The 25,659-nt window shown below is 43.8% G+C and overlaps 1 protein-coding gene across 5 annotated transcripts in view; it reads right to left on the bottom strand.

Annotated features, from left to right (window-relative positions):
- Window positions 1-666: 666 nt before the first annotated feature.
- Window positions 667-25,659, bottom strand: part of greb1l (GREB1 like retinoic acid receptor coactivator) — a 63,808-nt gene continuing 38,815 nt past the window's right edge. For 2 of the 5 annotated variants that reach the window (XM_019879045.1, XM_019879047.1), the window contains 16 exons: window positions 25,642-25,659; window positions 24,785-24,919; window positions 24,327-24,524; window positions 23,970-24,147; window positions 23,176-23,365; window positions 21,245-21,378; window positions 20,374-20,716; window positions 20,121-20,236; window positions 18,340-19,111; window positions 16,013-16,130; window positions 15,803-15,949; window positions 15,374-15,513; window positions 14,831-14,992; window positions 13,397-13,601; window positions 13,110-13,272; window positions 11,282-11,540 (listed from right to left, as the gene is read on the bottom strand). The exon at window positions 25,642-25,659 is cut by the window's right edge and continues 111 nt beyond it. In XM_019879045.1, coding sequence (XP_019734604.1) covers window positions 11,309-11,540; window positions 13,110-13,272; window positions 13,397-13,601; window positions 14,831-14,992; window positions 15,374-15,513; window positions 15,803-15,949; window positions 16,013-16,130; window positions 18,340-19,111; window positions 20,121-20,236; window positions 20,374-20,716; window positions 21,245-21,378; window positions 23,176-23,365; window positions 23,970-24,147; window positions 24,327-24,524; window positions 24,785-24,919; window positions 25,642-25,659 — 3,251 coding nt within the window. In that variant the 3' untranslated portion in view covers window positions 11,282-11,308. Of the gene's footprint in view, window positions 679-3,834; window positions 4,332-5,777; window positions 5,784-8,338; window positions 8,478-10,468; window positions 10,670-11,139; window positions 11,541-13,109; window positions 13,273-13,396; window positions 13,602-14,830; window positions 14,993-15,373; window positions 15,514-15,802; window positions 15,950-16,012; window positions 16,131-18,339; window positions 19,112-20,120; window positions 20,237-20,373; window positions 20,717-21,244; window positions 21,379-23,175; window positions 23,366-23,969; window positions 24,148-24,326; window positions 24,525-24,784; window positions 24,920-25,641 lie in introns of those variants that run through there. The other 3 variants (XM_019879048.1, XM_019879044.1, XM_019879046.1) reach the window with 3 other exon arrangements.

The raw sequence follows: 25,659 nt of genomic DNA, 5'->3' as shown, positions 1-25,659 counted from the left end.
GCAATTGCAGACTGCTGACCGCTAACAACTTCCGGTGATGCAGATCACGGTTAAAGGTGGTAGGTTAAATGTGACTTGTTTTTTTATTTTAGTTTTTAAATACTGTTCGTTAAAGTGAGACTGATACTATGCACTCACACAAAATACATCCTTGGGACCAGGCCGCGAGCTACCGGGCGATCGCGATCGACGTAATGGGCAACCTCGCTTTATAGCTTGCTTTTTCTCAGTCTTAACCACTCATTTATATCATTTATATATACTTATCTTCGCCTAACACGAAACTGAATTGTAGACAGAAATCATAAAGTATTACAAATCCAAAAAATTTTATCTATCGGCATCATCATTAAGATAGACAAATATAATAGAATAATCTTTCTATAAACTTAACTCAAAATGATTGTTACTAACCTTGATCCTATAGTAAATATGTAACGTCCATTTGAAGGCACGTTTATGTAAAATATAATTCCTTTCCACATAAAGTTCTGAAGAATTCATTGCAACAGGAGGACAAGTGCCAACCAAACGGAAAGAACACAAACGTGACTGAAGCTTCAGACTTGTCCAGTTAGTCATTAAAAGCAAGATCCAAAGGTTTGCCAGAGAGCTGGGGGTTTATTTTCGCAAAGAGCAATAATGAGGAGTGAGCGCGGCCTCTCTGTCCTCCTCCTCCTTATGTGAACTGCAGCAGGAGCCTGAAAATAGCCCAGTGTTACATCACACAAGGGCTTTAGGTTGATGTGCACTCATATCATACTTTGCCATTGAGACAGCAGAGTCCATATAAAGAAAGGCCGGCTTCCCTTGTGTCTAAACACACTGTGCGGCTTGAAAGGAGAAGCATCCATTTGTTTTGTGTGTGTGTGTGTGTGTGTGTGTGTGTGTGTGTGTGTGTGTGTGTGTGTGTGTGTGTGTGTGTGTGTGTTTATCGCACATACTGTAATGTACATTTTACTGTTGAGTGGCGGACATTAAGATTTCAATAACCTTGGCAGTACCGTTATTAGTGATTGTATTAGCAGTACGTCTGTTAACAGTACAATTACGATACAAGATGATTCACTCCACAATTCACCCTCACCCTTGTACGTTAAACGTAGTGAATCATATTGCAGTTGGAGTGAATCGTATTATTCCTGAAAGGGTATGGCCGGGGGCATATTATTTAGCTCTCCACATCTGTGTAATGTTGATCATCAACTAAAAAGTGTAAATCTAAGGAAATTCTAGAATCTCTGGAGTCCTGAAAATTACATGTTGTGTCTGTAATTAAAACAAGACCATATTTTTAAAATAGGCACGTTGGCTTAGCTTAAAGCTAACAAACAACACGTGAACACAATCAGCACATGCATACATTCTTTATCCTCTGCAAAAATATTACTGCCATGTGCTCAGTCACTTGAAGCAGTTCTTCGTTTGTCTGCATGACTGTATTATACTGCCCCCTGGTGCCGGAAAGACACACACACAAGAAGAAACTTGAATGATGAACACACGGTTTCATTATTTATATTTAATTTAATGATATTGGCAACAAAAAAAAGACATTTTTGGGGAGGCTGAAATGGATTAATGGCATTTCCAATTGTTTTAAGTTACAGAGGGAATTAAACTTGGATCTCAAGCAGGGTCGTGATAGTTTGGGATGATAATTAGTTTTTCATTTTGCCTTTTATTTTATAAATTCACTTCTGATTTCAGAGCAGCTTAATTAGTTTTTATTGATTCTAAAATGCTTTGTTTTAATTTAGTTTTTATTTGTCCTACTATCAGTTTTTGTGTATTTTTTAAATGGGAGTTTTTGTGCAACACAAAAAAAAGTGTTAATTGTTGTGTTGTTACGCTAGTGAAGAGTCAATATAGAGGACAGAAAAAAAACAAAACATTTGAGAAGTCATTTTATTTTTATTATTACATTCATCAATTTCGCACAGCAACAACAACAACAACAACAACAACAAGGACAACGGCTCCGCTGTGACAACATGAGGTAGATGCCGAAGGCTATCGCCGTGCTGCTTCTCTCTGCAAAATTGTGTGAGCAAGTTGCATATTATTCAACGTTTATTCACATGGACCTTTTGTGGAGTAGTGGACTTCTGATCACCACAATTATTTTCAGGGGGCTGATTCGATTGGTTTTCATTATTTGGTTTGGCAACTTGTTTAGTGCAAGTTAACTCTATTTGCTTACGCCTCAGTAGATTCACTCGCTCTAGCGTGCATGCAATCAAACACATGATTATCAGTCCAACAAAATGCAGTGTGAAATAAATAACAACTCCCTCGTGAGCGCACACACACGCGTGGTTAAGGACACATCTTAGGTAGATTCTTCCAGCTGACAGAAAAAGACACCAAAACTGGGTAAAAGTTACACGCACGCACACAAAAATCTACAACGGACACTCTTAGCTCGTGCAGGGGCGTGGGAGGGCGCATGATAGAATATATTATTAATAATAATAATAATAATAATAATAATAATAATATAGTAAGCTTTAAACAGTACAGTCGTCTATTTTTCTGGGAGTTTTTTTTTTTTTTCTGCTGTTTGTTTTTGGCTGAAGCGATATACCATTTTTTTTGGTCCACGCATGAGTGAGTGTCACTTCTCCTTAAGGCATAGTGTTTGGAAAACCCTGAGCACAAACTCTTAGAAAACACATTCTCCCTTTCCCATTGACGAGGATAAGTTTAAAGGGGACATATTATGGAAAATTGACTTTTTAATGGCTTGGATACAAATAGTCGGGTTTCTGGAGTGCCTGTCGACCCATTGTAAATGTGAAATTAAACAACCAAGTAAATCTTTGGTCTGCCTATTTCTGAAAATGTGTCTGAGCGAACCCTTCGGGACTTCTGCATAAAAGCCGCCCCCACACCAAGTTTGTCCCCAGATGACATGATCGGTTAGGCTGGGTGAAGAAACGTCCACAGGCCCCGGCGCTCCAGCTTTGTCAGAGCCAAAAGGTACCCTATTTTCCGCACTATAAGGCGCTTCGGAGTATAAGACGCACCGTCAAAGAATGGCCTATTTGAAAACTGTTCTCATATATAGGGCGAATCACATTATAAGGAGCATAGAATAGAAGCTACAATCGTGGCTGTGGTTGCATTCTGCATCCACTCGATGAAGCTACGCTAAAGGAAATACAATACAATACAATAAGGCTTTATTTATATAGAGCCTCCACAACCACTGCTATATATATATATATATATATATATATAAGGCGCATGGGATTACAAGGCGCACTGTCAGATTTTGAGAAAATTGAATGCTTTTAGGCGTGCCTTATAGTGCGGAAAATACGGTACATTAATTAGGATTAGCTAACAGTGATAAGCAGCAAAGTTAATATTGTGACATTAATATAGATAATATGTCTCCTATAAATTCGATCTAGAACAAAAAGCCGTTGTTACATGGAATACAACGATATATGCCGAAAAGGTGTGTTAGAGCCTGTGTGCGCGGCAGTGGGAGCTGAGGTGGGGGTGGGGGCTTGTTAGTGGTGGGTCAACCTTAAATCTTTCTGTCTCCCGTTGATGAAAAATGTTCCGGGTATTGGTAATGAAGAAGGGAGCATCCCGCCTAAGTAAGCAGACAGTAAGTTTCTAAATGTTCCGTGGTAGGTTAGCATACTGAACATTTTGTATTGGATTCCATTACATACTGATAGGATATATTTTGTGCAGTTCAAATCACACAACAGCTCCATTACAGTATAGCATGCTGGGGCTGCAGAAAATGCGCTGGCTGGCTGCTATATGGCCCACCCTGCCAAATAATGCACTTTGAAGACAGCATGTACTGTCATATGTCCACTCTGCAGTGTTTTGTGTGGAGTTGTCAGGCAGTGAAAGGCATGACGGGACAAGAAAAAGGTGCAGCTCGACGATGTCTTTGGTGCCAAGAAGAAAGTAAACAAAGTGAGAACATGTAGTCCCCTCTTATTCCCATAAGTCTAATTTTCCCTTTTAAAAACCCTGAGATAAACACGTGCGTCCACGAATGGGCGCACTGTGGTTAAAAAAAAAGTCGACGTACAATCACAGCATTGCATAGCGTCCATCAGGCGAGCACACGCGTGTCCTCCCGTAGCGCGTTCCGATGGCAAGAATGGCTGGCATTTGCTTTTGCTTTGCTCTAGTTCAAACGTGGCGTCCAGTGAGAAAGTACAGTGGCCGGTCCTCGCTGCAGTTGGCCGTCTGGAACTCGTCGCGCAGGCGGAACTGCCACTCGTCCTCCAGTTCTAGACGCACGATGGTCTGACGCAGGGAGCTGCGGTCCTGGCATATGACGCACAGGGTGGCGCCTGTAGGATGCCGTCGCAACACACAGATTTTTTTAGGGCTAATTCCAATCTGGGTGACACACCAATCGTTTGACTCTTTGGGCAAGTGACCAAAATACAGTGGCAGTGTGCGCATTTGGTACCGAGGCCTTTAGTGAAGGACTTCCTGAATTAATCAACCTCTTCATAGCACCATTATCACGTCACATAATATAAACCAGCCTTCCTCACCTGGCGGACCGCGATCCACGACCGGACCGCCGACCTCCTCTGTCCGGACCTCCTCTGTCCGGACCCTCGGCAAATTGTATAAAATAATAAATTATAAAGTGATTTTTACGTTATACATTTTATATTTGTGGACTATAATCTGCGCATTACCGCGATCGCTTGTTAAAATTATCCGTTGTATTCTTTGCCTGCACTAACAGATGTATTGCACAGGACTGCAGCAGTGCGACTGTGTGTTGTATAATGTTTGACTAACTGGAGACCCTGGCTGAGCAGGGCATGTCGCCGATAACGATGCGCTGATTGGCTCCTCTGAACTTAAGGTGTGCCCATACATAAGCGTCAGCACGCGTCTATCCCAATACACACGCATTCAAAATGGATGATTGTGTCAGGAAACAGACGCATGCGCGACGCCACAGTTGTGCTCACAGCTTCAGTCCAGGAGAGCTGCACACAGACAATTAGACAAGACGAATCGCGGGAGGTTTCGATTGTGTGCAGTTTTGCTCCCGTCTACCCGGGGATCTTTGCAGCTGTTTAACAGCAGAACACCGCAACATGGTAAATGAACATCACAATGGCGTCCTCAAATAATATTTGCATGCCTCAAACATTGCATTCACCTTTAGTGGAAGAACAGCACTGCACATTCCTGTGCTCCCTTGTGTCAGTTTTTAAAATGGTTCTTAACTCCTCTTCTGATATACTGTATTTTTCAGTGATTTCAGAGGGGATGTGAAAAGGGGAATTGTACAAATGAAAAGGATATTTTTGTTTTCATGTTTAGTATTTATTTTGGTAAAATGAGTATTTTGTTAAATTGTTTTGTTAAATTAAGGGAAAAAAAGACAACTACTGTTTAACAAAGTTAAAGTAAAAATTGTCTTATTTCCCTAAAAGGGCTATTTCTATTATTAAGCAGGCACAACTTAACAAAATAAAAGAGTTCCTGTGCCTCAACACAATACCTCTCATTATTTGCTGTGTACTGGCAAAGTGAATAATTGTTATTTTCATGCACCCCATTATTGGTTGGTTGTGAGGAGTGTTGATTTGTATAACCTTGGCTTAACCATACTAAATGGGCATATAGCCCTGCTCCCCATGACCGCCATGCATGGGACCGGACCTTGGTCTTATTAAAAAAAAAAAAAAAGTGGACCGACAGCATTTCTAGTTGAGGACCACTGATATAAACCATCACAATTATTCAAAAAGGCAATATAACAACACACAACCCTGCCACATACATCATCTGGAAAAGGTCAGGAACAATAATAATTAGTGCTGTCAAGCGGTTCAAAAAAAATTGCGATTAATTAATTAGGGTCTGTAATTAATTCATCTATATTTTAGTCTCATCTAAAAATTACTGCGAAAACCCCTATTTTCATTTTTAATTCGTTACATTATTGAGGCAGATCAAAAGATAAAAGAAAAAGTGCCAAGTATTTTATTGTTTTTCAGCAGACTTGGACAGATGCAGTCCGAGCCATTTACTTTCTGCTGTATCTGAGACTAGTCAAAGTCCTACCTGCAACCTTTAGTTTCGACCACAAGGGGGAATATCACTGTTTTGTTTGTTTTTGTAAATGTCCAAAGAATTATAAAATAAAAATCAAATGGAACATCAGGTCCTTAAAAGTGCTTAGGTTAACATATCAAAAACAGTAAGAACAATTTTCTGAGCAATACAAGTACTCAACACTGAACTTGCTTCAGATAATAAACAATAAATAAAACAGCCCCTTAAATCACAGTGCTGTAAGTTGGCACTTCAGAAATAACACTGTTCATCATGACAAACTAAAAGTGCTGAAATAAACATCGGTCACTAGTAGTCTACAGAGGACACATCAACTATGCCTCACATGTGGGGTGTTCTCGAGTTTAGTTTGCCGAAGAGCTTTGCTGTGTATGGCTCTCTCCCCTTCATCGTAGCCTTTGGGGTTTTTTTTTGCTATATTGCTAACGCTTTCGGTGCTAACGTTAGCTGTGGCTGCTCTCGCGACTGGGTGCTTTGCATTGATGTAGGAGGCTAAAGTTGAGCTGCTTCGGTGGTACGCAAACTCCTTACAAATTAGGCACAACACTCTACCTTTATCAGTTGTGTCGTCAAGGCGTTTTTTGGGATGTAAATTTTCCATTCATTGTGCCGAGAATTCTCACATCCTGCTCCATTTTCACCTCTCCACTCCTCACCACTGCTTACTAAGCCCGCCTAACTCCAATGGGAGCCTATCAGCTTTGGCTAAACAAGCCCCAACATTATGGCAGATAATCAATGTCCGCTTCAGGCTGTGACTGACAGTTGTTTCCCCACCCTCAACAACTCGAACACAGGAAGCCAACACATAAAAAGGGCTATTAGAAAAAGGCAACCCACCTAAAAAATACAATAAAGGCAGAGATTAAAATTTAGACTAACGCGATTTAAAAAAACGCACTAAATGAGATGTAATTAATTAATCGCAATTAACGTGATAATTTGACACCTCTAATAATAATCGATGAAAAGATTCAAAAATGAAATAAAATATGTCATAGAGGTGGTGATTATTGAACGTATTACTGTGTGAAGATTACCGCAGCTGTGTTTTTGGGGTTGCTCAAACAACCTTTGCTCTGACCATCCAACAAAAGAACCCCAAATTGGCACTTTGAAATTCTTCAATTTGAAGTCAATCAAACAAGCTCAAACCAATCAAGCAAGGATCTTTTGTTTTTATGTAGAGGAGGGATCCCCAACCGCCGATCCGCGGACCGGTACCGGTCCGCCGGGCATTTGGTACCGGGCCGCACAGAAAGAACTTATTTCGGAATACGAAAGATGTTTTATTTTGAAAAACTACTGGATTCTCCGTTACATCCGCCTGTGTCACGCTTGACACACGTCAAGCCACGCTTCTCCATCACGTGACCGATTACTTCAAAACAAAACGCAGGAGCTCGCAAAATGAGTAAAAAAAACTGCTGGAGATCGCAAATGACGGCGGCCTTAAAAGTACGTTCGAGACAACTGGATTAAAGTTATGGCTGAATACTCTGAGATCGCCACAATAGCACTGTTACTATTTCCGACATCCTACCTGTGTGAGGCGGGGGGTTTCTGCAGCAACGGCGACGAAAACAAAATTACGAAGTAGACTGGACATAAACCACACACTTGAGGTGTCATTGTCTCCTATTAACTAGAGATGGGACCATCTGGTTGCAGAAATTCAAGCTCGGTGCTGTGGTGAGTCGTCATTTTCATGCACTTTGAATTCGCGTTGTATCGTATTTTGAAGGCATTAAAAATTGCCATAGCGATCGGAGTGTTGCGGCCAGATTAGACGCTCCTTGTGTTTATTATTATATTTCGAAAACGCCACAGTTTTCATGCAGCTCATACCATATTATTTTGTTGTATTATTTCCGCCACACCTTAAATGCCGGTCCCTGAAAATATTGTCTGACATAAACCGGTCCGTGGGGCAAAAAAGGTTGGGGGCCCCTGATGTAAACTATATTGCTGTGTAGTGCTACATCAAAACTTTCTGTTCAGGCTTTTTCAGAATTTTGGGGTGGTGCATTGCCCCAGTTGTCCACCAGAAGAGATCCGCCCCATGCACATCTCCACATTCCAACCAAAGCAAGAGCAACTTGGAGAAAGCTTTCATTCTTTAACGACAATATATTTTGTATATAAATTGTTGCTGACAAACAATATTATGGTCCCATATTTCTGAGACCAAATTAACCAACAATGTCATGGGATTTTCAAGAATTTTAAAATATCGTGAAAAAATCACCTTTGAGGAAGCGGAACTTCTTGAGGAGTCCGGAGACGACGAAGGAGTCGCAGAGGTACAGTAGGAGGCCGCTGAACACCAGACCCTGGTGGCTGAGGTTGGTGGAGTGTGGACGGGAGTTGATGTAGCACACGGATATCTGACACACACACACACACACACACACACACACACACACACACACACACACACACACACACACACACACACACACACACACACACACAACAACGCAGCGCTAAATCCAGTGTAAGTGAAACAGTGTTTGTGTTTCAAATTAGTCACCAACGCCCCAAACGGGGCAAAAATGGACTACAGTGGCATCCTGACTTACATGTTCAATTTTTTCTGTGACCATGCCCGTGACGTTCTCCATTGAAATGGCTGGAAATGCCATTCATCCATTCCAGCCCCCAAGAAATGATCAGGTTTCCCTTAATTGCTAATTGTGTTTTTGTTTGTGCTTTTTGCCATGCTTTTCCTCACTTTTACCTGCTTCTCCTCCATTTTAGGGACAGAGATCCAAAGGTTAGACCAGTGGTTCTTAACCTGGTTCGGTCAATCGATCTCAGGGGTTAGACGGAGCCTCTGCTTTGGAGGTTAAGACACCCCCGACTCAACATGCCAATTCGTTATGACTCGCCCGCTTGGCCATCACTGGCTGCAGATGTTCACATGACATTGCTTCACCAATCAGTGTTGCGGAAAATTTAGTTCGCTCAGTAATCAATGTGTGACTGTCATGATAGTACGTCACATTATTATTATTATTATTATTTTTTTTTTATGTTTTGATAAATGCTAACTATGTCGAGCAAAAAAGAAAGTGGTTAGACAAATATGTACAACATGGATTCACATGCATCACGGAATGTGATGGACTCAGCGTCCTCGCTGCATGATTTGTCATGCCAAATTGAGCAACTCTATTCTCACACTGGCAAAACTGAGGGAACACTTCTTGAAACTGAATGGAGATGGGGAGTACAAGAAAATAATTTATTTCTTTTTTCAGTTTTCATGTCTTGAATTTTAACGGATCGGTGAATGTGCATATTAACTGGTTGGGTTCTGTACCTCTAACAAGGTTAAGAACCACTGGGTTAGACATTATTTGAACCCCCTGTGCAGGCATGACAGCCTTTATCGACTCCTTCTGTTTGAGTGAAGTACATACCGTTGGAGTAAAACATCCTTCATTGTGGGTTCCGGTTTGCGGTTCTGCTATTTCGCTATAATTATATTTTGGTGGTGGGGGGAGGCACTTATAACGCAATTTTTTATTTTGAGATGTAGCTCCATTTTTAGCCACTGAGTGGGGGCACACGACTGTGTAGTAAAAAAGGAAGTGGGAAAAAAAAGGTGTCACTTAGCCCCATTGTTACTTGAAAGTAAGATTATTGTTGCAATCCTTTCCCATCCTGCGTTTTACACCTACAGAAAGCAATGGCTGCAAGTTATAGTCATTTTATAATGAACATCTTTGGACATGATTATCGGTATACAGGTATAGGGTGGTCCGGTCCAGTGGTTAGCGTGTCGACCTCACAGTGCAGAGGTCGTGGGTTAGATCCCGGCTCTGGCCTTCCTTTGTGGAGTTTGCAAGTTCTCCCCGTGCCTGCGTGGGTTTTCTCTGGGTACTCCGGTTTCCTTACACATTCCAGAAACATGCATGGCAGGGTGATTGAAAATTCTAAATTGTCTCTAGGTGTGAACGCAAATGGTTGTTCATCTCTGTCTGCACCCGGTTCAGGGTGTCTCCCGCTGACTGCCCGAAGACAGCTGGGATAGGCTCCAGCAAGCCTGTGACCCTTGTGAGGATAAAGCGGATTAGAAAATTGATGTTTTGATTATTTCAGTCTTAAATTCAATGGACTTCTTACTTTCCAGGGGACAATTTTACAAAAAAAGGCAACTGGAAAAAACAAAACAAACTAACAAAACCCTCGGCCCCAAAAAACAAACAACAAAAAAAAACAAACAAGGTAACCACTTGAAATGATGATGGTGGGATATTGTGAAGTTCACTGCTGCCATCTAGTGGCGGAATGTATCACGGTCACCAAGTAAAATTTTCGTCTGTAAGTTGGGGCACTTGAAAGTCAAGGTACCGCCGAGCTTAGTACTTACCTCCGGGCTGATATTGAGGTAGCTGTCAATGGACAGTACTGGGTTGTTTGGGTTCTGAATTGCTTTGGGGAACAGTCGGTGGCTGCAGCTCTGCAGGAACCTTTCCAGCAGGAACTGGGCCGGCGCATCCAGCAAGGTCTGCTCGCTGTCCGGGGCGCACACATACTGCGAAGGGCTGATGGGGGTCGGGTTTTCGATTTCCTGGAGATGCAGCACAAAACAAGGGAAAACGCAAAATTGATAACAATCACACTAAATCTCAAGGAGGAGTTTTGTCTTTGAGGTATCTTTGGAAATGATCAAAATGAACATAAAATGTCACAAACAAAATGGCAGATCTCCTTTGTCTTTTGGGGTATGGTCCTCTGAGACTTTTTCATAGGTCGACTCCGGATGATAAACGTGCCGACCAAATTTCATGGCACCCAATAAAACAGGCCGCTGGGGTTATATTTCCCCAATATAGTCAGTAAGGCATATTTTAAACCAAAATGTCAGCCTTCCTGCGTATTTCCGGGCATAGCTTATTAAGACTTTTTTTTTAGGGGGGGAGCGGGTGGGGGTCAACTTCTGAGAGGCATGTCTACCAAAATGCACACCACCAACTGAAAATGACTTCCGAGGCAGAATTTTTAGAATTTACCACTGCATGGACATATCAAGGCACGCACCATGAGTTTCGGTTTGACCATGTAGTCTTGGTTACCACCGACTGGAATGTGCTTTTTCATCAAGCTGAAGCTGTTAAAGCGACACAGCAGGAGTCCGCTGCTGTTGACCCGAAGATTTATATATATCAGGAAAACAGATGCCGAACAACCTAAGCAGCTGCCTCAGGACTTACCGATTGAGGTCGTACTGGACGTTCTGGGTCAGATCCACGTTGAGCAGGACAAAGTCATGGAGGTGGCCTCTGCTGAAGGGCCGACCAGGAGCCTTGCGGGCCAGGCTGCTGCTCCACTTACGGGCTCCACACATGGCGTAGAGGGGGATCTTGGGCGTGGTCTCCATGTGGTGCAGCACCGCTTTCAGGGACACGTTGGTAAGCACTGAGCCACCGTCGGATGTCTCGCTGCAAGAGCCGAGCAGTTGGCTAAGACTATAACAACAGACCTCTACAAAGGCACAACGGTTGAACTGCTGTCCAGTCCATGGAGGATAACAAAAGACAGACGGTGCTATTTTAAATCTGGAGTGGACTGAACCGTTAACTGCTATTTATAAAATCAAAATACAGTTTTATTTGCAGTTTACGGATTTACTCTTTTAACCTATCCTTCTTTTTTCGCTGCTTCAGTGCCATCTGGTGGAATCTTGATGCCAGGAAACTACATTGATGTGAGAAAAGGAGCTTCATTTGGACAAAATGAACACTTCCGGGTTGAGTGAACGCTGGCGCGTCTGGCTGCCGCTGCTCACCCGCTATTATTCTTTTTTAGCGTTTGTTTTACGGGTTTTTTTACGGTTTACTCTCGTCATGGGAGAAACCCTCCTCTCCTGTCGCAATTCGTTGTGGTTTTGGACCGTCGGTAGTCGCACGGTTGTCGTCGGTCGCGCTGTCGCGGCGTCCTGCCTGTTCGGCTGTCGGACGGTGCTCCGTGCCTTCTCCGCCCCTCTGCGCCCCGTGGTGGGGGTCGACGGGGCCTGTGTCTGGGCTACGCTGCTGTGGACCGTCCTGTCGCTCCTCCGTCTGCCCGTGGGGGGACTGCTGCGGTGCTCAGTGGCGGGACTTCTTGAGCTCCGCTTCCGGTGGTCGGGCTCCCCGCCTGTGCTGCACCGTTTCCCGGGCGTCACTCCTCGTCCTTCCCGGAGGTGCATCCGCTGTGGATCTCGTCGGGGCTTCCACCTCGATGGCTCCAGGGTCATCCCCTCCTCTGGTCGTCCTCCCGTCGGCCACAATGAGACAGCGGCAGAAATAGCGGCCAATCCGCGGACCACGGCGTGTTGGCCGGCCTGGCTGGGTCAGCTGGTGCTCCTTGTGGCGGCGATGTTGCCGGCGTCAACTATTTCGAGTCGCTAAATTCAGTTTAAATTCATCTCTCCTTTTATTATTTATAATTTTATCTGTGGTTTTATTGTTCTTGTTTTGATTGTAAAGTGTCCTTGAGTGTTTTGAAAGGCGCTTATAAATGTAATGTATTATTATTATTATTATTATGATTATTATTAAAAATAGTACTTTGCCACCATCTTGTTCCATTCGTAGGCAATCATAATCCTCTGTCGGATGCGCCGATTTTTGCAACAGAACTCAGTCCCATTATAGCAGACCTCATAGTCTCTGATCCACTGCTAAAAGCACACTTTGATCCTCTTCTCTTTCATCTATAACTGCTTCAGACAACAAAGTGTATGCAGGAAAGTGGTGGAAGATTGCACGACTGTCTGTGTCCTATGTGTTGTGTTGTGTTATTTTTGTTATTTTGACTTCAAGATGGCGCCGCGTGAGTGGCTGCCTTTCCAGCAGCTCCTATATTTTGTTGTTCTACTTCTTCCATTCATAACTTTGCTGCTGTGAATTGGGAATTTCTCCATTACGAGACTAATAAAGGTTTTCTTATCTTATCTTATCTTATCTTATAGCGCGGAACACTGCACTACCCAAAAAAACCCAACAAAAAAGTTAATATGTAGGTACCACCTGTTGTCAGCGGGCTGCTGGGCGTTCCATAGAACACACGAGTCGTCCATCATGACAATGAAGGGCCAAACTTCCTGCCGCTTAACATCTTGCTCCTCCCACCGGTTCCTCTCCAGCTCCAGGTTGTGGTATGACAGTTCCTTGATCATAAAGCGAGCGGCGCCTGGAACAGACATGAACACTAACATGTTAAACGTGTATGTCTATTTTTTTTTTTTTTAAAGAGCATCGTTCTCATCTATAGCATTTGTATGATTGGCTTTCGTACAAATTGTGACATCACTTACCGACTCCGGAGTTGTTGAACATGGCGGGCAAGACAAGAAGGATGTGGTTGGGCCAGTACTTCCGGTAGTGGGGCATCTCAAAGTGCTTGACCACCAGGATGTGCAGGTGAGCGGCGCCCTCCATGGCGTGATAGATGTTGAGCAGGCCGTGCTCCTGGCGCCCCGTCGTTGGCGTGAAAATGGGGCTCTTCAAAAGGTCGGGGTCCTTGAGGCCAAGATGAAAGACCATCGGAGCGTTACAATGATTACTTCCTGTATGCTACGAACAAAAACTCACCTGTTTATCCAATTGCAGTTTTTTGGAAAATGAAATATTGCTTTATTTACTCTGAAATATTGTTTGTGACCCTGCACTTTCTTGTTTAGGAATGCTGGCTGACTTGCCCTAGAAAGTCAAATAGCCAGGAATGTTAATTCCCTAATTAGTTAACAAGCAAGGTACTTTAACTACCTTTATAAAGCTAACTAATGGGGAAAATTGCTAACGAACATGAAAGAAAGATAGGAGGTATCATTTTAATTTTAGAGTCATGGACTGTACCACGAATGCAAAGTGAGTCTCTTGGCAAAATTCTGCTAAATAACAAGCTAGTTAGCTGGCTAACTTACTAATGACACAGTGTTCAATATCAGTATTAAAAAAAATAAATAAATAAATAAATAATCATAATAATTCTACCTTCACGTCATGTAAATAAATAAATAGGTAAATGTCTATTTGTTATTTAGCAGGATACTCCTTGCTTCATGGACAGATGGTGCCATTTTCTATGATGGCCAATGGCAACATAATGAAATAAAAGGCAAAACATGGACAATTTCCCCACATAACAATTGAAGTTTCTTTTAATCAACAATAGCTAGCTAACTAGCTAACTATACTCAATGTACTTACAAATTATAGTTTCACAAAAATAACTGCATCATCAAGGAATGGTGCCATTTTGCTTCTCAACTGGAATGTACTATTCACAGACCAGTGATGAAAAGTAAGTACAATTTTACTTTTTGCATTTAAGACTTATTCTTCGGCTAACGTGAACCAAAAATTGGTTTGGTAGCTATGGTGTAATCCTGCTAATTAACTAATTGCCAAGCAAGCTAGCTAAATTGCTAACAAGAAGCAAACTAAGGAAATATGACACTCAGTAAAGCACGTGTGAAATGTACAATTCACGTCATAACGATCAATGTGAATAACAAGAATGACTTGTGTAACGCAATAGAAGCTAAGCAAAGTCGAGTGTAATAATAGATATAATGTGCAATACTACTACTTAGACTACAATTCCACTCATTACCTTCTTGCATTACCATGTATCTTTCGCTTGAAATGTCTTATATTCTAAATTGTTCATATTTTGTTGATCTAAGGCTAAGTGTTGTGTTTCTAAAGGCTGAATGTTTTAATTGGCCCGAGGCTTATGAACTAACCTTGATAGAGACCAGAGGCAGGCGCATGCTCTCCAGGTGGCTACCCTGTTGACTGAAGACAAAGTGGTGCTCCTTGTCTTTGGGAATGACAAATTGGAGCTGGACCTCCTCACCGAGCATGGACGAGCAGAAGGTGAAGGCGTGGAAGGTGCACTCGGACAGCTGTCACCCACACACGCATTGAAAGCATTGAAAGAGTGATGCATGTGAGGTTGAGGACATGGTCAGCACTTGAAGGCGTGCTTAGTTACCTCTGTACTTACGATTTTTGATTTGCTTGTTTTATAGATATGGCTTAGAAGTGTTTTTCATAGGCGGTGATGACCACATCAAGGTTCCAAATGGCACACAATGAACTAATTTGCTCAACGGTTTCGGAATTTGTGGTCACGCGGCACAAAAAGGCACACTCGGTGCTGTACCTACTGTTTTTCATTGGATTATTTCATATTTCTGGACTATAAGTATGTTTCATACAAATATTTACTGTCATTCTAACTTTAGTACTGCACTATAATAGGTTAGTGATAGACTCTCACTCACCTGTGTTGCAGGGCTCGCGTCACAGTAATGGTGACACTGCTCACAGTGATGAAAGGCGTTGTGAGCGGCAAAGCGAGTGAGCCGTATGGACTTGGTCTCCCGCTTGGCTTCCGTTCGGCATCCATCTTCTTTCTTTGGCACTGACGCCGAAAAATCCCATTTGTGTGAATGCATCACAGCATGTGGATTACATTTATTGACTCTTTCAACGTAACAAAATTCTGACTGCACCACTAATAAACACACTCTTACATATGTCATTTGACCAAGGCAGAGCATGGCAATGGCTTGAATGCTGAATTTAGCCCATGTCAGTCAAGTACCAAATGTTATGTGAGTTAAATTGCTTCCCGCCTGGAAATACCCCCTGCATCTATTGTTGACAAACATTGTGAAAACTAATGTCCATTCAGCCATACTTGTGCTCACCTCTGGAGCACTTCGGCTTTTTGTCGCAGTGTACGGGGCTGGCCTTCCTGAACTTGGAATCTCGGGGGTTGGGGTCAAAGGGAAGCTTGTACATGTCCTCGACATCTGGCCACTGGGCGTTCGCGGGTGTCACCACCTCTGATGTCTCTGTAGCGTAAAACTCCTGATTATAGCAGACAGCCTAACTTCCAAGTGTCAATTCTTTGTTACCTTCAACTGCCTCTTCCTCGTCCGACTCCTCCTCATCGAACACGTCCACCTCCAACAGTCTGATGAGCATTCGAAAGAGGATGCGAAGGAACTGGAGGTAGGCTCCCGTTTTCCCCACCTGGCAAAAAGGGGTGAGTGGAACTTTCATCGCTTGACAGGCCACACATAACTGCCAATGACATCAGGTACAAGAGCTGCATAAAAAAAAAAAAGTCTGCCTCTGCAAAGTTTCATACATCTCCTCTCATTGTGTTTTCCCTCAGCTTCTTCAGAATGGAACTTTAAGCGACACAGGAAGGCGTCTGACTGCCCAGTACAGTGTGAGCAATAATAGTTCATTAACTATCCATTACATCAGTGTTTTTCAAACCCTGTGCCACGGCACGAGATATTGTCATGTGTGCCGTGGGAAATTATCCAATAAGTATGCCTGTGCGGTCTATCGCCTGACATTGTAATCGTGTAGTACTCTTCCATACCAGTAGGTAGCAACAGCAGCTCGCTAATTGCCTTATGCTTCGAGACAAGCAAAGTTTCCGGCGCGAGGCAATACAACGAAAGGTATCTTTCATTTAGATTTACGTTTACTGGAGATGCAACGGCACCAATGTCCCCTTTAAACTGCGCAACTGCGCACTGGTCGCACACTCTCAGCGCACAAGAAAACCTATCCAGTGCAGTGAACGCACTGCAAATGAATTTGATATATAACTTTTTTTTCTGTACCAATTTGCTGTGTATTTCAGTGAATGACAGGTAGTGATGGCAAAATAAAGCCCCATAAAGCAGTGAAGCCCTGCAGGGAAATACTTCACACACGCTTCGGGGCTTCAAGATGAATAATTTCATCGACTACGCCATCATGTGGACAGGAAAATGTATAACATGCTTGGTGCATGCAATAAAATGGTGGGGTGTAAATCATGCTCTGAACACATAATAATATGTATTTGAGGAGTGTTTTTACATGAATTGTTCTGTGTTACTTTGTCTGTGTTTGTGCTTATGCAACAAGTGAAAATGCGAAATAAGGAGGTAAAATAAAGTGCTTATTCGTTTTTATTTAAAAACAATATTTCATCCAAAGTTTTTGGACTCAGGTAGTTTCTTTTTTTGCAGAGAATTTCACCTGCTTTTGAACAAACTCTTTCACATGGTACTGATGAAGCAGGGGTGCATAGATATGTGATAGCAAGTTGGTATGAACGGGAATCCATAGCGTTTCTTTGTCGCTTTTATTTCGAACACTCGAACCTATCGTATCATTTCCTGAATCAGTCACGTGGTACACCCCCTTCGCGCGGCTTCAAACATCACAACTGACGTCACCAACACGCGCTTCGACTCCCCATTCATGAACCACTCATCTAGATTACTCGGCACACGCTTCAGGGATTCGACCCGTGGAGCACATCACTAATGAAAGGTGTCCAGCCAATCACACGATACGATGCAATGACGCTATGCAGCCAGTCGGCAGTGACATTACTTGCCCATGTTCTCTGCTCTAGAACAAGAACAGTGCGGTGGCGATAAGTGACGCTAATGCTTATCCTTTATCATGTCGAAACGACCGGGCAGTGAATGTGATACGACAAAAATGAGAATGAACTGCAGTTCTTTTAAGTTGGAATGGCTCTCTGAGTATGTGCAAATAGAAGAACAAGGACTGAAACTAGGTGAGATATTTTCTTTTTCGAGTGAGAAAGGTATGCTCTGCAAAACATGCAAGCTTAAGCTGCAAGCATATTTTCCGAAAAATACGTACTAAATGGAAGCTGGACTGCCTCAAGCGACACATTCAGCAGAAAAGTCATTTGAATGATGTTGGAATTATATAAAGGCTCAAGATGGGAAAAGGGATTGGTACAATATTGCGGGAGAGCGCAAATGACCGGGAGATAAAGAACCGGCTGTGACACAGAAAAAAATCCGACCCTGCGCAAGTTAAAGTTCTAATTGATTATATTTTACTTGCCATTAAAACGAACGCACCGAATATTGGATTGATGTTGATTTGATTCCTATTCAATGTGTTACAATATTGCGTTAATTTTCAATGTTAAAAAAACGCTTATAGTAACAATATAGCACTTAATTGTTAAAATAAGCTTTTTTCAAATTTTCAGGTAGTTGTCCAAATTAAAAACTTTGTTAATGGTGTGTAAAAAGGCAAAACAAATTACAATCTGTACACTTAAATAAATTCATTTGGCAAAGATCATGACACAGAAAGTATCCTAAGTGGGCCTCAAAATATTGTTTGACATGTGTGCCCTACCGGGTCAAAATTGGAACAACCGAAGGGAGTGTGTTCAACTTCCTACCTGTGGCGGTCCGCTTAGCAGGAGGCGTCGAGGGTGCGGCGTGGACGGTGCCTCATAGTCAGCGTGGTGCTGCTTGGCGACGGTCCACTGGCGATAGTAGGCGCTCTGCTCCTGACCGTGCTGGCCTGAGGTGACGGGGGGCCTCAGCGGGCTGCTCCAGGCCACGTCGGCGTGGGGCAACAGCGAGAAGGAGCTGAGCTGGCCTCCCGAGTCGGCAGACAGCAGATTGTACGCCGGCCGCGACATGATAACGGTACGCGGCGACACGCGCAACGGCTTGGATTGGCGGCCGCACTGCGTGGACTGGCTGGGACGCTGCGTAGACGAGGAGGAGGGCGACGGCGAGGAAGATGAGGAGCTGGAGTAGAGGGACGGAGGGGCCTTGGAGGCTTTGGGAGGGTTGGATGGGAGCTGTATTCCCAGGGAGTCGCACTCCTGCTTGAGGCCTGACGTGTCCACACCCTCCGGCGCGCAGGCTGGAGGTTTGAGGGCGGCCTCCGCGTTGTCGGATGAACTGACCCCGTTCTCCACCAACGATCCCGAGGTTCTGGTGGCCGCACTGCCGTTGCTCTGAGGCCGCTCCAGCTCCTCTCCGTCGTTCACGACAGCGACAATCTTCTCCCCGTCCGACTCCCGAGGGCCAGCTACTTTGGTTGGTTCCTGGACCACGCCCACGGACACGTAGGTGCAGGCCAAGCCTACCTCCTGCTCCAGGGCCGTACGCGTCAGGTAGCTGGAGTCAATCAGACGCAGATCGCTGTATTTCAGAGACCTAGAGAGGAAGAAGGGGAAGATTGTAGTTTAAACGGATATCGTTTGGGGCCACAGATTGTTGTGGCCCCAAACGATATCAGTTCAAAAAAAGTATGTGCGTACGTTTACACACTGATGCGGCCAAGACGCTCTTTACCTTTCACTTACAACCCAGGCTACACTTAGCTCCTCCCCAACATTCAAAGCTTGTCAATCGGTCGAGATAGATCAATTCAACATACTTCCTTGACACCAATTACCGTGTTATCCGCACTATAAGGCGCACCTTCAATGAATGGCCTTTTAAAAAACTGTGTTTCATATATAGGGTGCAATGCATTATAAGGCGCATAGAATAGAAGCTACAATAGTGGCTGCAGTTGCATTATGCATCCAGTAGATGGAGCTACGCTAAAGGAATACAATACAATACAGCTTTATTTATATAGCGCTTTCACACCCGCTGCAGCTGCAACAAAGCGCTTTATTTAACATTTAAAATACAGGTACTGCGTCCAAGAAATCAGAATATTAATCCATATATAGGGTGCATCGCTGTTAGTTTTTGAGAAAATTTAATGGTTTTAGATGCGCCTGATAGTGCGGAAAATACGGTACTCTTTGGACAAGGTTTTGCTCCTTTCTAGTCACTTTCAGAAAAGAGAACACAACATGAGTGGACTAAGTTCCACAGGGGAAATCATGTGGGATGCGCATGTTAAGAATGATTTTTGCCATGATGATCTGCTCGGAAAAAGGTCGGGCCCGGGATTTTCCATATTTTTTTGTCTTTTTCTTGGTACCTCTGCTTGCCCGCCGAGAGCTTAGTTGAGCAAACATGAAAGAACAAACAGCACAAAACGTTTTACAACTCCCTGGGGCTTGTACATTTCAGAATTTGACAGAAGTTTTGGGGAGAAATATACTTAAAATAGCACAAAACTTCAGTTTTGGAAGTGCCGTCATGAGATCCCGCAAAACTTCATCGAATTGTAATGTATGTACAAAAGGTAACAATATCAAATTGCCTAGGGAAGGTCTCTCCAAGGGGATCTTTCCCCGTGAGAATGACGATGCAAGGTAGACCCTCCAGATCCTCATAGGTGAGGGGCACCCAGTCTTCGTTCTCACATCCCCGCCAGGCCTGCAACAAAACACAATTGACAGCTAAGATTTTGACTTCCAGTTCGTGGTGGCCGTGCGGACGTGGTTTGGGATGGACACAGTTGAAAGCATATTGCAATTTCCTTGGTGGAGGTAAAGATGAGAAGCACATCTCACCCGCAGGCGACAAGTGAAGTTCCTGTGCAGAATGATCTCCGAGGCGGGGCTCCCCAGCAGCACGGCGAAGCACAGCTGGAGGCCCAGCTTGTCGCGCACATCCTCCAGCCGCTCCTGCGCCAACATGGCCAGCTGTAGCGAAGGCACGCGCACCAGCAGCATGTGTCCGCGGCCTTGCGAGCCCTCCCGGCCGGGCGCGTTGATTAGGTCTTCCACCATGGCCAGGGTCTCGGGCGTGATGTGGTCTCTCAGCGATGGCGAAGAGGTCAGCGCCATCATGGCCTCCGTGTACTGCTGGATGAGCAGGTAGCTGCGGATCACCATGCTGTGCAGGTGGGGGTGTCTGTCGCCACAAATCAATCTTTATTAGCATATCAGGTTGTACTTCAAGCAGCAGTTCTCAAACTGTCTGCAAGCTGTAGCGATACTACTGGAAGTGATATAGCGTAATCAAAAGCAAGAGGAAGAGGCATAGAAGGTCCTCCATTCATGTAGGCTGCAGTAACGGTCATTCCCACAGAGCACAGAATGTAAGAAGGCATACACTGATGCCGAGGACAAGTACCGATACTTGATCATGCATCTCATGAAGTCTTCCAATAACGAATGAAAATATCTTTGCAAATACTGTTCAAACACACACACACACACACACACACACACACACACGCACACGCCCGCACACACACACACGCACCCACACACACACACACACACACACACACACACACACACACACACACACAAAAAAAAAATTCCCACGGCATTTAGAAGTGCATGTTGGCATTTGTTTAGATGACCAGAGAGTCAAATTTTAGGAGGCAAAACTTAGGAGGACCCCTAATTGAAGTCATTTTGAAAGCTGTTGGACCTGTGCAGAAGTGTGTGGACCATTTTCTCAAAGGCGTCGTCACAGCGCAGAATAGGGCTGGCCACGCCCCACTGCAGGGACCTGCTGTAGTCGCCCAGGCCAAAGTAGGCCAACTCGCCAGGAGAGAGCGACCCCTGTTGGAAGATAAAGCACACAACATAACCTCTCAGCCCCTTCCACACCGGCCCTTTAAAGATAGATACACACATGCTAATCATTTGGCCTACTTGAAGCATTTTTCCCCCTTTCCCATCAAAGTCAGAAAAATGCTCAATAGTTGGATATGTCTTCAAAATGGTCATTCTCAAAACAGGAGGTCCTGGACCCCATGGGTCCACAGACCTAGCACGGGGGTCCACATTTGCAGTGTGTGCGCGTGTGTGTGTGTGGCGGGGGGGGGGGGGGGGGGGGGGGGGGGGGGCGGATGTTGTCACACACATACACAGAATTTGGGTTGGAAGTTTGTCTCCAAGTGGCCATTTTACATCATCTGCAAGTGGAGATTCACTAGCAGTTCCTTATAAACGTAACTTACTCATGCCTATCTCTTGCATGGACTCCAGAGAGCGAGTCCGTTATACTTCTGCCATGTAGACCACACGTCTCACCTGCACTGAATTTAAAGGGAATGAGAGGAACCACTTTGATTGGCTGGGAATCAAGTCGACTGGGTTCACTCCCACAACGGCGCTAACTGTGCCTATATACGCAAATACCAAAACGATTACCAGACTGCAATTTACGCTAAACTGGCCATGCACGAAAAAAAAAGTTCAATCCCATAATGTTGAAACTTTTTTTTTCCCTCTAAAAATGGGATTTTTTTTTTTCTTAAAATTGCGACTTCTGTCCTCCAAAGCAGCGGCCCCCAACCTTTTTTGCCCCACGGACTGGTTTAATGTTAGACGATATTTTCAGGGACCGGCCTGAATCCGGTGTCATGGATAAATACAACAAAATAATATGATATGACCTGCATGAAAACTGTGGCATTTTCTAAACATAACAATAAACACGAATCATGACACGAGGAACGTCCTATCTGCTCGCTATGATAACGTGTCTTCAAAATAAGATACACCGCAAATACAAAGTGCATGAAAAATACGACTCACCATCGCCGCATATTATGCAGAGTGAGCTTGGTGCGTGGGAATCTCCCGTTGAGATAAATTCGTATTTTAAGTAGAAAATCCTGACACTGTCTTTTAAATGTAACATTCTTTTTCTTGAAAGTCATAGGCGCCTCTTTTGTCTCGTGGCTGGGCCTTTTCCCCTTCCCAATGAAACTTTCCAGAGACGTTTGTCTTTTACTCATTTTGCTAGCTCCCGGGTTTCATTTTAGCGCTAACCTATCACGTGACAGAGAAGCGCGCCTTGACCTGCATCAAGAGTGCCACACTGTAGACGGATGTAACAGGGAATCCAGTAATTTTTCAAAATAAAACATATTTCAGATTCCAAAATAAATAAAACGGAAGTAATGCAAATTCTTTATTCTTTCTGTGCGGCCCAGTACTAAATGACCTACGGCCTGGGAGTTGGGGCCCACTGCTCCAAAGTACTCAATTTATTAATTCCTGTGATATTTAGGAGGTCACATGCCATTTATGATTAATTGCCGTTAGGATTATGAAGGCGTCCTGGGAGAAAAAAAAAATCCCGCTTGGAAGTGTTCCCTGGACCCAAAACGTTTGAGAACTCCATCGAGGCTTGAAAAATCAGCCTTCTGCATCCAAATTAGGAACATTTGGCCCTGGCAGACTTGTGCTCAGCATGTCTGGCTCACAGTCAGGAGGTCTCATGTACAGGGATAAAATGCCCACTAGGAGGCGCAGTTGACTACCACAGAGCTGCAGTTGGCATCCATCCATGTAATCCGAATCCATCAGGAAAGAAAAGAGTTTTTTTTTTTTTTCGCAGACACTCACCAGGCTTTCATTGGAGGGCCAGTGCACCTCATTGTGCATGCTGATGCGGGACTGGTGCGTCTGCAGTGTGTACGGGAAGCAGCTGACCTGCAGCACCAGCAGGTTGACCGCATCCAGGACCTCCTGGCAGTTAACCACCCGGTCAGCCAGACCCTGCAGCTCTCCGTGGCATACAGAGCCTGACAGAGCACTAGTTCAGTGGGAAGAAGAAAGTCCGAAGATTTTTAGCATCTTTTGGGTCAAAATGAATGATACACAACTACAACACATCCCACATGATATCCTCTTGATTTTCACATCTAGTTTTAGCATCATCCAGCTAAATTACGAATTAGTAAACCAACAAACTAATTTCCAAGCTAATGAGCAGGATCACTGTATGTTTAGACAAACTTCTTAAAAACTTCAGTCGTCATGGAGAAAATTGTACTTGGGTGAATTTAGAAGAAAAACTTGAAAAATTGTGTTTGATAGTAGCAGCCTACTTCCTGACCACTTCTTACTTGATGAATTAATCTGTATCTGCATATGTTCCTAATGCTTGCTGCTTGAAACCATTATCTGATCCACTTTATCCTCATGAGCTATGCATACGGTGTCTGCCCTTGATGCATTTGCAATGATGTACTCATGTGCACCTGGAGAGGAGTCTAAAATACAACTTCAAGTGACCTGACCCACATATATGCAAACTTCAAGGTTCTCCCTCCTCCTTCCCTTTTTTTTTCATCAAAAAAAACAGATCAAGGCCAGACAGTCAGTCAAAATAATTTCTCAAAAATTTTGTCTGGTACCTGGTGAGGTCGACATGAGAGTTGTCGTGGATTAGGACAAACAGCGTGTATGGGTTCTGTTTGACTTTCCTCATAAAGGCCTCCATCTTGGCGTGCACATCGGTATCCAGTCGCACTACGTACTTGTCGCACTTCTGGGGTGGGCACGACTCTTCCATCCCCAAGTCTAACAAGACGCCTGCGGAAAAAATAATGAATGCATAGTTTTCTGCAAGATGATTTTCGTGTATTTTATATATTTTTGGACGTACCTACTCTTCCATCCCCAAGTCTAACAAGACGCCTGCGGGGAAAAAAAATGAATGCATAGTTTTCTGCGAGATGATTTTCGTGTATTTTATATATTTTTGGACATACCCGATTGTCGGATGCGCTGTGCCGTCTGGTTGACCAGGATGTAAGAAGGTGGTACCAGAACCAGGAAGTCCACTTTGCAGAAGCGGCCCAAGTCCAGGTTCTGGCTGCCCGAGTCGGCGATGGAGCAGACCTGCGAGAGGAGGCGGCGCGCCACACTCAACTGCGTCGGAAAGATCTGGAAGATCTTGCTGAGCACTTCTGACCCAAAGAAACAAGAACAATTCTGACATTATGTGGAGTGGGCATCTTTCAGCAATGATTAGCGCTCTAGTAGGGTCTCGCGCTCTCTTTCTATCTCTCCCTCTCTCTCGCTCCTTCTCTCTTTCTACACATGTACAGTATGTATATTTGTATTTGTAGAGCTCTTAGCCAGCTGAATGATGCAATTGTTGTCTCCTGTCAAGTCAAATACTGACGCAAACATTGTTGCGTTTGTTTCGGTGTGGTTCGAGATTCACCTCTGTCCGAAGGTGGTGACATGCTGGCGGCCTCCTGCGAGTGGATGTGGTCAGTGACATCGCCCTGGAAGGGCTGGATGACCTGGCCCTTCCGTCGCCGCTGATACCGCACCAGCTGCTTGTCCAGATTGTCCCCTGCCACCACAAGCCGTTGGCATGGAAACACACACGCGCGCGCACACACAAACAAGCATGGGAACATGAGCAAATGCCACATGGCATACAGTGGTGCTCATGTATAATGATGCAGAGTTGATTCACAAACCATTTGAAGAAACGTTTTACTTATTTTACTGTTACCCTTGGTAAGTTAGTTAGTTAGTAGCTAGCTAGCTGGATGTATAAAACTGTTTCTTTTTTTATGATATTCTGCAAATATTCTTCCACTTATTGTGACAATCCATCAATGAATTATGTCATGAAATTGGCAAAATCCCAACTCCCCTATTTTTTCATAAAGGAATATTGAAAGTATATAATAATAAAATAAGAAGAAAAAGAAAAAAAAAGCATCGACAATAAATCTCTGTCAATTCCAACATGACTTTTATCTCAGTAATATCTCATCAGATCATCAGTTAGCATTTCCGAACATTTTGCCTTCACCTTAAACTGTTTAAGTGACTGTTCACTCATTCATTTAATATGATCAGATGCTATGAGTATTTCCTCACGTTTTGTTCTAATGTTTACTTTCCTCTCTTATCGTTCATGGATTCATTTTCGGGACAGATGCAAGTATTTCGGGCAATTCTTTTGCAATATGTTGTGCTTGAGAATGATATTAGCAAAAAAAAAAAAAAGTACAGAACTTATCCGTGTTCTCTCAAGCTACATTTGGTCAAATCAATGCTTACCTAGAGAGGTGGTTTTGA

The sequence above is a fragment of the Hippocampus comes genome, unplaced genomic scaffold (assembly GCF_001891065.2).
Source record: "Hippocampus comes isolate QL1 unplaced genomic scaffold, H_comes_QL1_v1.1 scaffold85, whole genome shotgun sequence".
Classification (NCBI taxonomy): domain Eukaryota; kingdom Metazoa; phylum Chordata; class Actinopteri; order Syngnathiformes; family Syngnathidae; genus Hippocampus; species Hippocampus comes.
The sequence above is the reverse complement of the archived record's forward strand: the minus strand, read 5'-3'. Positions and strand labels throughout refer to the sequence as shown.